This window comes from Tauraco erythrolophus, chromosome 3 (assembly GCF_009769465.1).
Source record: "Tauraco erythrolophus isolate bTauEry1 chromosome 3, bTauEry1.pri, whole genome shotgun sequence".
In the NCBI taxonomy this organism is placed as follows: domain Eukaryota; kingdom Metazoa; phylum Chordata; class Aves; order Musophagiformes; family Musophagidae; genus Tauraco; species Tauraco erythrolophus.
Genome location: NC_141467.1, coordinates 98,186,459 through 98,201,797, shown reverse-complemented (window position 1 = coordinate 98,201,797; position 15,339 = coordinate 98,186,459). Strand labels below are relative to the sequence as shown.

Sequence of the window (15,339 nt, the reverse complement as noted above, 5' to 3'; positions counted from 1 at the left end):
ACTGAACAGTTATGTTCTAACCTACATTTGATTGAACATTGGCTAAGGAATTGACACTATTAAGAAGTAGTGAATTGCTGGCATACTGTTACTAATTTCCTATTTATTGAAAATTATGGAAAAGCTTAAAATCTCCAGCTAGTAGTTAAATAAAATTTCTGTTTCTTATCTTAATGGAATAAATTGTCAACTTAAAAATACATGAAAATATTTTTATCTATTACACAGTTTGGTTCAATGAGTAGAGAAAAACTCTCATATAATTAAGAGATAAAAACATCCCTGAAACTATCTGTAAGTACTTCAATAAAGCTAGCAACCATTTAGTATGATTTCCCTTATCCAAATATCATAAAAATAAACCTGGTCATGCTTCACACGTCGTACTAGGTTTTCTCCTGACCTAGGCAGTTGAGGACATAAAAACAGGAGGCACGTTAGCCTTCAGAGAAAGTTTATCACACCAAATGGAGCAGTGAGGTTAGACCAGTGATTATCAAGCTGGCTGGCCACAGAGATCTGAATTTTTTATATCATCTAAGCTGATGCTACAGCTATTAAAAAGACAATGTTCACAGAAAATAAGGAACTGTCATTTAGTGGCTTCAAAATCTTCATCATGGTACTAACAATATTGTGAGGTCTCAGAAGGAATGAGCCCTGTGGCTGAGAGAGCTATATAAGTGAGACTGGCAGCAATGGAACGGAAAACTAGTTGTACTAAACTGGAAAAACATGCAGATATTGCTGCTAGGCCAAAATGTTGTGTGACTTCAGCAGAGAAGACCACATCAAACATCCAGAGTCAGCGTTACAAACATCTCAGAAAGTTGACAGACAACGGGGGTAGTCTACTTCTGTGTAGAACTTACTTTAACAGGTAAGTTCTGGATAACTTCCCCATGGGCTGCAAGTATGGGACAGCAATGGCCACCCAGTTTTGTTCATCTTGAGCCCATGTTACAATGCGTCTAAACTCAAGTGATTTATTTTTTTTGCCTGCAGCATGATTTTCCCTGTGTGAGATACTGCCTCCAGAATTAACTCTTCCAATTTTTCAGAGTGAAGTAGGTATTCTGCTTCCCATTCTGATATTATCTTTTGAAAAACAACTTCTTAAACAATCAAGAAGAGGAAGGAGAGAGATTAGGAGAGGCAGAATTGAGTAAGATCCTCGTAGGTGTTAAAGATTCATTGGTCTCAAAGACTACAGAAAAAAAGTCAGCAAAAGGAGTGAAGGAAAATGAAGACTGTTTGTGACTCAATGATGGCCTCATTTTCTGTCACAAGGTACGCTTAATAGTACTCTACAGAGGAAATGGGCAAGGACTTCATGTACTGAAAGCCCTGCATCATCCCTGAGATATTTCCAGTTGCAGAAGGCGAGTGGTTGAAGGCTTCCCTGTAGAATACAGTTTGCTTTTTTCTGAACTTGCATTGTTTCACATTATTTTAATGAGTACAAAGCAGAGGCTTGGAGACCTAAAGGAACGAAAAGCTTCACGAATCCTTGCAGACTTTCCAGTCCTCAATGGAAAAGTTCTAAAGGCTACTCTGTAATCTCCCTGGACATCCTAGTCTCCAAGGATTCAAAAATATGTGGTGCTTAACGTAACTTCTTATGACACCCACAATCTCACTGATGTTCTCTTGTCTTACAGACTTCTCAGCAAACAGTGAGACCTTACCCTGCTCAGTCAGGTTGGCAAACCAGCACTTAATACCAGATATGGCTAAACAGCAATTAGTAAGGAAAGGACAGAAATACTAGTGAAGACCCCTACCATGTTCCCTTAACCTGTAAAAGATACAGTTAAGGCACTCTGATAATGTACTACAAATGGGCAGGTAAAAAAAAAATAACACGCATTAAATTCAACGTTTAACATACAATACACTAGCGGTTCATGTCCTAGCAAAATTTTATTCTAACAAATCTCCGTTTTAACAAAGGAGGCACAGAAAATACGGTAATTTTAAAATGGACCATCTAGCATTGCTTTACCAATTACAGCTTTGAATATATCTATCCCAGTTAAGATACCTAGTTTGTAAGATAAGTGATCCAGGTCTAGAGAACATTCTTTTTAGAAGTTTAGTACAGCACTGTTTTTCTTTATAGTGCTATTTTCTAATTATTCTTCCTCAGAAGTAAAGCATACATCAGGATACTGATTCAAACAGCTGGTATTTTCGTGCCATTTCTATACAGACATGCTATAAATAGCAGATATATATAGATATGAAGATACTCAAAGAGGTTTATTTTCTTCCACATCACCATGCATTCTACAGTGTACGCCCTGGAAACAGGCTATATAGTGAGAACTAATTCCTTTGAAAGCATTGTGAAGTAGCCACTTATTTACAGTGCACACCTTGACTAGTCAAGTCAGGTATAGCCACGGGACATTTAGATACGTTGTTCAAGGACTAGTTCTCATAACATTAATAAACCACATTAATTTCTTCTGAATTGTTCTGGTATGCATATAAATATACTAACGACATTAAACTTCTTTCTGCATAAAGCTGTAAGTCTTATGTAGAAAACTAAGTTTCTGATTAAAAGGATAATGGTTAGGGATTTGATTTAGAGAGTTTGGAGGGTGCGGGTGAAAGAAGAGAGAGAGAAGGCAGGTGGAAGAAAGGTTGAGAGAAAAGCAAAAAACGTCTAAATAACAAAACAATTTTCTGGAGCTCAGGAATTCTTTTTTCCTCTACTCTGAACAACAGACACAAAGTCCATACAGACCTGGCTGTAAAGTGGGTACACTAAAAGCTTTACGATATATAAAACATTAAAAGCATTGTCCTTGAAAAAGTTACTTTATATAAGACTATATCCATTTTTATGATAATTGTTTTGATTTAATAAACTTTTTTCTTTATCTCACTGCTCTGTAAGTTCAGGATCAATTAAATTTATCCTAACAATTCCTAACTATCTATAATTTTCAGCCATGTACAATGTAAAGTATTTTTATATGGTTTTTAATTTTTAATACAATAAAATCAAGATAAATACGTATGGCTTATTGAGATGCACTGTACATTGTTAAAATTTTAGCATCATTTCTGAAGCTTTCATAAAAGTATTTTAATTGTCTAATCGTTGAACAGTTATATGACCACAACGACAGGTTTAGGAAGAACAGAAGAATATTATTCTCAGTTTTAGCTGAGAATTAAAAATCTACTGACAATGTGATTTTTCAGATTTTTGTAAAGCAGAAAACTAATACAATACATTTAAGAGGTACACAACTATTTTGCCAAATGCACCGTAAATGTCTTTACGGTAGTACATATAACCTGAAGTTTTATTAATACGAAACAGTTCAAGTCTGAAAAGGTCATGAGAGATGATCATATTTGCCACAGATTCTGGGTGCAAGACTTAATTAGGTGCTAATTAAAGAGACTCTACTGAGTTCTGAAGCAATAGTTAGGATCATCCCTCCAAAATTACACGCTTCATGCATGGTCCGTCAACAGCTCAACTTACATATTCACCGTAAGTCTCCTGTGCCGGAGGTGGCGGAAGGGGCCGGTAGCCTGCAGGTGGAGGTACTCCTCTTGCTCTGGGTGCTAGAAGTCCACGGCTACGACTGACTGGTCCTCTACTGGGAGGCACTCCTCTGGGTGCTGGTGCCCCTCTCGGTACTCCTGTTGGTGGTGGAGGCACTCCTCCACGGCCCCTGTGGATGTATGGATCGCTTACCATTAAATACTACACCCCCGGCCTCCCTTTCAACAGCTCCCTCCCCCAAATCAGGACAATTTTGCTTCGCTACAGCCAGAAAAAGTTTAAAGGGTTTTTAATTTGCCATTTTTCTGTATGCTTTAATCCAATTACACACATTATGCAATAAATGCAGAAACATATAAACTAGACATTGATTCAGTGATGAACTTCTCACTAGCTTGAGCCATTCTCACATACACATAGATACTCAAACCAGTTTGCTGGAATCAGTCAACTTCACTAGAATTTGACTTACAGTATGTGAAATCACAATCATAGAATAACAAGTTAATTTGAAGTTGTCAGGCTATATCATACTCAAGCCCTGCGCAGAGGAATCAGTTGCAACTTCCTTCTGATCCTGTGCAAACTACTAAAGGCAACCCAAAAATCACACTGCATGTAAGAGATTGAGTGGGTCAAAAAACCTACATTTTCTTCTAGTTCAATAGAAGAGATTTCCAGCTATTGCAGGAAAAATGCAGACATGTAATAAATGTGCAGGGTGATTATAGGATATAACCTGATGCTCTATATGTATTTAAGAACATGAAGTAACAGTGTATTTGGTTTTAAAGTTCTGAAAGAATGATAAGCATTAACTTGCATTCCATTACTTGGGACACTTAACATATGGATGAAAAATCTGAGACCTAAACCGGAACAATTTTCAAAAATATTTGATCCATTTAGAGGTGGTGTTCTCCCTCCACCTCCCTATAGTAAAGGGAGAGACTTAGAGGTACAATCTGTTAGAAATTTGTATTGTTTATCCTCTTTTAAACAGGATGTCTAAAACATTGCTAATAGACATCTCCTTTTTAAAGGAGATAATTTCACCCTATGGACTATAATTGAGTTTAAATGACTTCTCCATAGGCATATAGACTTGTTCCGAGGAAGTCACACCCTTGTTGTATACTGTAACAGACACATAGAAGAAAACAAGCAAGCGCGAGCTCTACACAACCTTTCTACCTATCAAGCCATCACCTAATTAATCTCAAGAATAATAACTGAATGAAAATACTCTGTCCTGATTTCAGTAAAAGTTTCCAACTTAAACAATATTATAGAGTAAGATCCAGATTTGGCCTTAAGATTTCCCATCCCATTTCAGATAAGTCATAATTTCTAATTGGTAAACTTATCAGAAAAAATATTATCATTTTATCACAAATAATTAGTATTTGAAAAACTGCATCAATAAATGAAGAATGCAAAAATGTAAATACTTGATACAATCAGGATAGATTTTATTAATTTAATTACTGATCAAAACACAGTCACGAAGTATTTTAAACAAGCCTAGAGAGTAAGTGATTTAAAACTGTGCTTATTACTTGGTTTTGGCTAATCTGTAGAATGCCTCCTCAGGACAGGGTACCAGCTGCTTATTTGACTTCATTGTAGTGGGGGCAGGGGTGAGCAGTGAAGTTCCCAGACACAGCCTGCTGAAGTAATATAAAGAAATAGCAAATGTGACACTTTCCAAGTGAAGCCAAAGAAAGGGAAATGAACCTATTGGCATAGACAATAGTCAATACCAAGTTAAAAAAAAAAAAAGTCAGTAAAAAGACTCAAGGATCACTAGCCATAATCTTCATGGCATCCTTCAGACAGGGTGCAAGTGAAAGCAACAGGAAGTGGGACATGCTGAAAAACATGGAAAAACATTTGAGGGAGGGAAAAAAAAAGTACAGGTTTTAGAGCCAGCACAGATTTATTCTTGGAGAGTAATTAGAACACCAGATCCATGTGATGACAAGGTCTTTTCTGCATTTCAAAAACAGTTAATATGCCTGGAATAGTGATAGGTGGAAAATCATATTTCTCCTATATCAGGAGACCATTTACAGGCCTTTTCTTTAAGAGTTACTGTAGGAAGAATAAACAATCTGAGATGTATAGTTCTGTAGTACATCACTCAGGCTGGAGGAGACTAGATAGGTGCAGCGATAGGAATCCCAGTAACAGGAGAGTTCAATCATCACCATACAGATTTGAGTCATACAATGCTAAGTGCAAATTTTTATAAACTGTAAACTGTTATTTCATTAAGAAATTATCAGAGAACTAAAGAAGTTTGATTGACACAAACAACGAACAGAAACTGATTCAAAACATTGAGGAACGACTTGAATAGGAACCTTCGCATACCTTGCAAAAACAACAGATCAGTTCTGGCATTGCTTAATTCGAAAAAGGACAGCTACACAAACTGTGTTTCAAAAGATTTAAGAGAGCAAAATGCATATACGCAATATGGGAAGACATTTAGAGAAATCCCATGGGAAGTCAGAGCAAATACACAATTGTCAAAAAAGAAAAAGCTTAAGGAAGGGCCAAAGGAGCTCAGTGAGGCTGGAACAGCAGGGTAAGGAGAGGTATTACAAGAGGTATCACTTGAAAAGCTGAAGCCATCTCTAGCCTCAAAGGACAAATGCTAATCAAACAAATGTAAAATACTCAGAAAAGTAGGTCAGAGATAATTTAAAGAATTTGCAGAAAGCCTACAAAAAAAAAAAAATAGAAGTCCTTCAAACATTCTAGAATCAGAAATCCTCCTAGAGCAAGGTCAAATCACCAGTGGAGAACAGTAATGTATGTATGTATTTATGCATACATTAAGGTTTTTGCTACACATTCAAGAAAGACTGGGCAAGGTCCTTGTGGTAGAGCCTTTCCTTACAGGGAATACATTGGATGGTGCTGCCAACTGTATTAGAGATGAATTACAAAATGAAAAGAAGAAATAAAAGTAATTGTGTTATTGTTGTGGTTTAATCCCAGCTGAAACTAAGCACCACGCCACTGCTCTCTCACTCCCCCTGCCCAATGGGATGAGGAGGAGAATTGGAAAAACTTCGTAGGTTGAGATAAAAATAGTTCAATAAAACAAACAAAAAAAGAATAATAATAAAAACAACAACAATAATAAAAGAATATACAAAACAAGTGATGCATAATACAATTGCCCACCACCCTCTGACCGAAGCAGTGATCACTACCTCCAGCTAACTCCCCCAGTTTATATACTGAGCATGATGTTGTATGGCACGGAATATCACTTTAGTCAGTTTGGGTCAGCTGTCCTGGCTATGCTCCCTTGCATCTTCTCGGGCACCTGGCAGAGCACAGGAAGTTGAAAGTCCTTGACTGAAAACATCAGAGTAGTATCATAGATTCATAGATTTCTAGGTTGGAAAAGACCTTGTAGATCATCGAATCCAACCATCCCTAATCCCCATTAAACCATATCCTCAAGTAGATCATCCACCCTATTCTTAAACACATCCAGGGATGGGGACTCAACCACCTCCCTGGGCAGCCTATTCCAGTGGCTGACAACCCTTTCAGAGAAGAAATACTTCCTAACATCCAACCTGAATCTCCCCTGACTAAGCTTATGCCCATTTCCTCTTGTCCTATCACCCATCACTAATGTAAAGAGCCCTTCCCCTACCTCTCCACCATCTTTTCTCAAGTATTTATAGGCTGTAATCAGGTCTCCCCTCAGCCTCCTCTTCTCCAGGCTAAACAGCTCCAACTCCCTCAGCCGCTCCTCATAAGTTTTATTTTCCAGCCCCTTGACCAGTTTAGTCGCCCTTCTTTGGACTCGCTCCAGGAGCTCAATATCTCTCTTAAAGCGAGGGGCCCAAAACTGGACACAATATTCCAGGTGCGGCCTCACCAGTGCCAAGTACAGGGGCAGGATCACTTCCCTGCTCCTGCTGGTCACACTATTCTTGATACACGCCAGTATCCCGTTGGCCTTTTTGGCCACCTGGGCACACTGCTGGCTCATATCAAGCCGGTAGTCAACCAACACCCCCAGGTCCTTCTCCGCCAGGCAGCTCTCCAGCCACTCTTCCCCGAGCCTATAGCGATGCTTGGGGTTTTTATACCCCAAGTGAAGGACTCTGCACTTGGCCTTATTAAAGCTCATGCCATTGGCCTCAGCCCAATGATCCAGTCTGTTCAAATCCCTCTGAAGGGCCTCCCTACGCTCGAGCAGATCGACACAGCCTCCCAGCTTGGTGTCGTCCGCAAATTTACTGAGGGTACATTCAATCCCCTCATCCAGGTCATTGATAAAGATGTTAAACAGAACTGGACCCAGCACTGAGCCCTGGGGAACCCCACTGGTGACCGGCCTCCAGCCGGATTTAGCCCCATTTACCACCACTCTTTGGGCCCGGTCATCCAGCCAGTTTTTAACCCAAAGGAGGGTGTGCCTATCCAGGCCAGCAGTTCTCAGTTTCTCAACCAGAACGCTATGAGAGACTGTATCAAAGGCTTTACTGAGGTCTAGGAAAACTACATCCACAGCCCTTCCCTCGTCAACCAGGCGGGTCACCCTGTCATAGAAGGTGATCAGGTTTGATTGGCAAGACCTGCCTTTCATAAACCCATGTTGACTGGGCCTGATCACCCGGTTAACCTGTATGTGCTCATTAATAGCACTCAAGATAACCTGTTCCATGACTTTGCCCGTCACCGAGGTCAGACTGACAGGCCTGTAGTTCCCCGGATCCTCCTTCCGCCCTTTTTTGTAAATGGGGGTAACATCCGCCAGCCTCCAGTCCAGCGGAACTTCCCCAGTGAGCCAAGACTGCCCAAAGATAATGGACAGGGGTTTGGCAATGACATCCGCCAGCTCTCTCAGGACTCTATCAGCATTGTTCTCATACTAAATCCAAAACCATAGCACTATATGAAATATATAGCACTATATAGGCTTTGGGCAACCTGGTGTAGTGGAGGGTTTCCCTGCCCGTGGCGGGGGGTTGGAACTAGACGATCTTTGAGGTCCCTTCCAACTCTAACCATTCTATGATTCTTAACTGCCTACTAAGTAGAAAACTAGCTCTATCTCAGCTGAAACCTGGACAACTATCTTTCTTTAAACTACAACAGGAGTTCAGATGCTTAGCTCTTTAATCTGTAGCTGAATCTGTCCTCGTTTTGAGTGGGACAGAGTTAGTTTTTATTTTTAGCAGCTAGGACAGCTCTGTTTTGGATTTAGACTGGGATTCATTATAACAATATTGACAGTGCACTAATGGTTATGGTTGGTCCTGAGACATCAAGGACTTCAGGTTCCCATGTTTTGCCAGCGTGCAGGAGCGCAACAGGCTGGGGGGACCATAGTCATGACAAAGGGTCCACACCTCCCCTTATGATTTGAACTTAGACTTCAGATTGAGGGATAAATTGGAGTATTCCATATCATGGAATGTCATGCCTAGTATGTAGATGAGGGCTGACCAGGTAGGAGTGCTCTTGCTCTTCCACAAGCTCTCTCTTGGAGTGCATCCTTTCTCTCTCTCGTTCTCTTTTTGGGCCTCTCACTCATCCAGGGTTGTGGTTTCGTGACTTATCTGTTTCAGAATCGCTTGCTGGGATGGGACAAGCATTAGCCACCAGGTGCTGAGCAATTACACTGTGCATCACCTGTTCATACGTATTATTATCATTATATATATTCACATATTGTCATTATTACTTTTAATTTTATATTATTATTATATTGTTCTTATTTCAACTCATGAGTCTCTTGCCCTTTTCTCTTTTAATTCCCTTCCCCATACCCCAGAGGTGAGGGAGGGTGAGTGAGCGACTGTGTGGTGTTTAGTTGACGGCTGGGTTAAACCACAACACAACCAGAATGTTAAGGAAAGGAAAATGGCAAAAAAAAAAATTCAAAGCAGCAAGCTATAAGAAGGGACACTTGGAAGTTAATACACACATATATAAATGTATACAACCTAACATTATACAAAGTAATAGGTTCTGTGCTTTCACTACCAACAGAACATCTATAATTAAGATTGGTCCAGTGGCCAGGATGGTAAAAAACAAATACGATTTTACAAAATATAAGAAGAGAACACAGAAAATTTTATTACATGGCTGTGTGCAGCCTGTCAGTCCTGTTTCCTAATTTGGAAAAAACAGAAGAACTGAAAGTGCATCAGAATCTATGTCCAAGATGACCACCAGTACAGAACAGCTTACATATAAGGAACAATTAAGTAGATTAATGCAACTCATACTACAAATGACAACTGAGGTTTGTATGATAGAACCCAATGGAAACATCAAAGGAACAGAGAAGGCTGAGGGATGACTTCATTGCAGTCCACAGCTTCCTTAAGGACAGCAGCGAAGGGGGAGGTTGCTGATGTCCTCTCTCTGGTGACCAGCAACAGGACACAAGGAAATGGAATGAAACCATGTTGTGGAAGTTTGGATTGGACATGAGGAAAAGGTTCTTCAGTGAAAGAGTGGTTGGTTACTGGAACACAGTTCCCAGGGAAGTGGTCAAAGCACCAAGACTGTCAGTTCAAGGAGAACCTGGATGACACTCTTGGTCATATGGTTTAGTTTTAGGTAGTCCTGCAAGGAGCAAGGCGTTGGACTTGAGCCTCAGGGGTCTCTTCCAGGGAGATATTCTAAGGTACAGGAGGAACTATTTAGTAGTCATTTCCTTTGTAAGAATCAGGGGACATCAACATGTAGGGACAGAATATTAAACCAGATTGCCTTGAGGCCTGAGTCACTATGCACCTATGAAATGCAATCACTGAAAGACAATAGTTGAGGTTTGAAAGGACTGCTGGAGGTCATCTGATGCAATCTCTTGCTCAAGCAGGGCCACCTAGAACCAGTTGCCCAGGATCATGTCCAGGTGGTTTTTGAACATCTCCAAGGATGAAGACTCCACAACCTCTCTGGGCAACACATGCCAGTGTCCTATCACTGGGCACCACTGAAAAGAGCCCCCTGTTCTCTAGGCTGAACAGTTCCAGCTCTCAGGCTTTCCTCACAGGTGATGCTGCATACCCTTCATCATCTTTGTGGCACTTCACTGAACTCTGCAGTATACGTCCATGTCCCTCTTGTACTGGGGAGCCCAGTAACAGATACTTCATGGGGTTCCTGTCAGGCCATTTCTCCAGCCTGTCAAGGTCCCTCTGGATGGCAGCACAACTCTCTGGCATATCACGCACTACCCCCAGTTCAGCATCACCTGCAAACTTGCTGAGAGTACACTCTGCCCCATCATCCAGATCATTAATGAAGATAAACAGGAATGGACCCAGTATTTACCCCTGGGGTATGCTGCTTTTTACTGGCCTCCAGCTGGACTTTGTACCACTGATCACCACCCTGTGGGCCTAGCCATTTTAGCCAAATTCCAATCCACCTGTCTCCTCATCCAGCCCATACATCAACATTTCTCTATGAGGATCTTAGGGGAGACAGTCTTCCTGAAGTCACAGCAGACAATATCCACTCCTTTCCCGTGACAAGTCAGTCACTTCATCATAGAACACTATCATGTTGATCAAGTATGACTTCCTCTTTATGAGTTCAAGTTTACTCCTCCTGATGACCTTGTTTATGTGCCTGGAAATAGTTCCCACGATTAGCTGCTCCATTATCTTCACATGGAATGAGGTGAGGCTGACCAGTCTATAGTTCACTCTTACCTTCAAAAATGGCAAGGAGGACCTGGTGATGTTCACTTTCTTTCAGTCCTCAGGCACTTCTCCTAATCTCCATGATTGTTCAAAGATTGAGAGTGGCTTCACAATGGCATCTGCCAGCTCCCTCAACACTTGTGGGTGCATCCCATCAGAGCCCATGGACTTATGACTCCAGCTTGCTTAGCTATTACCTAACCTGATCCTCTTCCACCAAGGGTATGCTTTCCCCCTCATCTTCAGGTCCTTGGATTTCAGCAGGTCCCTCTTACTAGTAAAGACTGAGCCCAAGAAGTCATTAGATACCTTAATCTTTCCCATGCCCTGTGTCACCAGGGCCCTGCTCTATTCAGCCCACACTTTCCCTAGTTTTCCTATTGCTACTGAAGTATTAATAGAAGCACTTCTTGTTGACTTCAACATCCCTTACTACATCGCTGATGACTCCTGTAAGTCATCTCTACTTACGTCTATGCAGCAGACATGTCTATCCATTAGGGGCAGAACTCACGGTCCCAGGGCAGTCTAGTCCCCACACATCTCTTACAATTCTCATCTTTCATCTATGCTTTAGCTAATCCTTCCACAGCTCTCAATTCTGATCCATCTTGCCTACTCTTGTTTTCCATTTCACTCCTTTACAATTTACGTATTTCTCCAGGTGTTTAAGGTTGAAGCAGTTTTATTTTAAAGTAAAAGCTTGACTGACACATTTTTGAATGTAACCCACTACTACCATTAAATTCAGTGAATGTGCTAACAGTTTTTTCTCTTCCCTTTATACCCTGGACATTTAGTGGTGTGCAAATACACACAGCATATTAGAAAGCACTCCCAGTGGGTATCTAATGAGTTTTCAGCTAGATTTCCTACAGACTTTCTCCACATATTCCATATTGAATTTATCATTTCTGATCCAAGGACATTTTTCCTTTTGGAATCTTGTTCACTTTCCTGGGCTTTCCCTCTACTAATCATCTACTTTTGAAGAGTATTCATCTACTACTCAGGTCTCTGAGGAAACTTCACAGAACATTTTTTCTTTCTTCTACAACTGTCTCAACTATAAATGCAAAAATCTTGGTGCATCTGCTAACATTTAGATTCATTCTTCTTATTTCATCCAAATCAAGACATCTCAGCTCACATTCACAGAGATCTTACCATTAAATCAAATTAATTATGGATCCTAATCCCTCCAAGTCTTTCCACTGCTTGCTTCTTTGACCAAGCACATCATTCTGCAGGCCAAATTTAGCTGCCATCACCAATTCTCCTTGTCTTTGCACACAGCCTACAAATTATTTTTTTTTTCTTTCTAAAAGCACCTAAAATAGTCTTTCTTTTCAAAGTATATGAAAAATTTGGCATGGATGAGAAAATTTGAAATATTTGTTTCATCTTTGTTATCACTTTGGTTTTGATTTTCTTGAATTTATTAATCTAGCAGTGGCAAGTCCAGTGAAGGAAGTTAACCATGCCTCATTAAATGTACAGGTAATTTAGGTGGTTAATTGAAAAGTAATTTTACTCCCAAAGCTGAGTAATTAACTCGTAAGCTCTGCATTGAAAAAAGGTCTTTTTCAAGCTGGGTACCATGGACTAGACTAAGTAAAGTCCTAGTAACTCATTTAGTATCTTTTGTTTCACTACATTGAGCAGTGTACCACAATAACGGGGGAGAAATAAACTAATTTAACTTGTATGTCACAATATCTCTTGAGGAGAATGTAATGAAAACTATTTTTGTTGGAACCTGACTCTTCCCCCATAACATTATTTCATTACTTATACTTGCAATTTCATATATGAGAGAAAAAAGAACAAGTGAAGCACTTCATTCCTATAAAGCTGTCATACATGAGAGAATGGGAAAACAAGCCTTTCACAAAAGTGTTAGAATGTGCTAGTGTGATTTGTAAATACAGTATAGTAATTGTAGAAGATAATTTTAATGTATAAAAGCCTTAGAGGTGTACTTCACTGTGTACAGTTAAAATATTACTGAAGCACTGCATTTTGTAATTGATTAACCTCTTCCTGTTAGTAATATGAAACTCCTTCTCAATGTCTCCCCTCCAAAAGGGGAAATAAATGTAAGAATAGTTTTAAAATAAAAATACTTGCGAAATTTAGGACCAGTTCCCTAACACTGTATTATTCAATGAGGAAACACTTGGAATGATTTAATTTTAGCATTCACAGTTCATACATCTGCATGGATTTAAATTGTTCAACAAATGAATCTAACAAATTTTGGTTCCAGATGTTAATATATTTTCTTCCTTTGAGCACAGCCAACTACACTCAATGTTCCTGAAGTAGTAAGTGTTTTTGTTCAGGTTTATATCAGACATCTGGAAAAATAAGAGACCTGTTATTTTAAAGTGTCAGCACCAAAATATGGGACGCTGATATCCAGATGCCACTCACAGACAGTCAGAATTCCTGCCTTTTCATTATTTGTCTTCTTTTAAATAAGAGTCACCATTGAAGTGAAGTCACTTCATGGAAGTCACCATTCTAATGCAAGTTTTATTTCACGCTTTTATTCGAAAACAGTAATACGTATATTTCAATTTTGTGAAAAATGGGAGATTTATCACAAGACTAAAGAAATAAAACACATTGAACATAATACCTGCCTTTACCCTGGATCCTGAACCAGCTTTGCCAAACACTTTTGTGCTACAGAATCTTTTGCAGTACACTACCTACATGTTCAAGAAAAAGTTATTCTTCAAAAAAGAAACCATTTGATTTCAGACATATGGCAGGAGAACAACTGGAAGTTGTCATTGTAGCAGTGATACAAGTCACCTCATATTACTTCTGACATATAAGACAGTAAATGTTAACCTACAAACTACTGCAACAGTTTTACTTTCCCCATATAGAATGACAGTCATTCAATCATTAGGATCCCAGTCATGCATACACTGAAATACAAATAAAAGAATCAATGACAAAAGTAAAAAACCCGGTCTCATGCAAGCATGAACCAGAATCTTGCTATTCCTTAATTAGACTATTCCCACATGTTTGCTTTTGAGAAATTACTTTTTCCTCCCCTCATCTTAGTGAAATCAAAATACCTGCTTTCAAATACAGTTCCTCTCTATCTGGAGAGTGAACCCAAGCAGCTCTCCCTTATTATGGCCTTTCAATACTTAAGAGGGGCTGCTTATAAGAAGGCTTGAGATACTTTTTACCAGGGTCAACAGATTTAAACTTAAAGAGGGTATATTTAGATTGGACATGAAGAAATTTTTTACAATGAGGGTGGTGAAGCACCAGAACAGGTTGCTCAGAGAAGCTGCGGATGCCTCATTGCTGGAAGTGTTCAAGGCCAGGATGGATGGGGTTTTGAGCAGCCTGATCGAGGGGAGTATGTCTCTTCCCATGGCACAGGGATTGGACTAGATGATCTTTAAAGATCCCTTCCAAACCAAACCATTCCATGATTCTAACAGTGATTTCTAGCTAAGTGACATGAATTGGTTCTCCCTGTGCTCCAAGGTAGCAAGCAAGATTTATCCATATTCTTAGACTTACTATTATCATCCTCTAGGATTTCACTTTTCCAATATATCTTAGTTCGAGTCAGATTTGAGCGATCCTTAAGTCTTATCTTTACTTATTCTTAAAACAGGAATGTTAAGTTTTAGAAAGGAAATGCTACTTTATTCACAAAATGTCCTTAGAGGTATACTTTAAAGTGTAAACACATGTTTATTTGCAGTCTTTAGTTAATTAGAAGTCTCAACTCACATTTCAGTAGTATTATCATTTATATTGCACCAATTCAGGATGGGAATTCAAATGCATTAAAGAAACACTTGACTCCGAAAGAGTTACATCTTCTAGCTACTCACTATAACAGCATCACACTAGGCATCATGGATCTTCTAAGCTTGCTAGCACAATAAATTAAAAAGTAACTGGTATGATCCTTCATTTTATATAGTTGCCTCAAAAAAAAAAATTTAAGAATAATGTCAGTTTACAATAAAAGCAAAAGGAAAGGAAGCCAGACTTTCACCAGTGAAACACTCTCATCTCCCTTCTCTTGTTGCACAGGAGAGACAGGTACCACCT

General features: G+C 39.5%; 1 protein-coding gene across 2 annotated transcripts in view; it reads right to left on the bottom strand.

The window, feature by feature from the left end:
- The window catches only part of KHDRBS3 (KH RNA binding domain containing, signal transduction associated 3), a 109,218-nt gene that overhangs the window by 31,951 nt on the left and 61,928 nt on the right, over positions 1 to 15,339 (bottom strand). The window contains exons 6-7 of one of the 2 annotated variants that reach the window (XM_086609578.1): positions 5,092 to 5,202; positions 3,509 to 3,701 (exon numbers count right to left, since the gene is read on the bottom strand). In XM_086609578.1, the coding sequence (XP_086465704.1) occupies positions 3,509 to 3,701; positions 5,092 to 5,202 (304 nt within the window). The remainder of the gene's footprint in view (positions 1 to 3,508; positions 3,702 to 5,091; positions 5,203 to 15,339) is intronic. The other variant, XM_086609579.1, reaches the window with a different exon arrangement.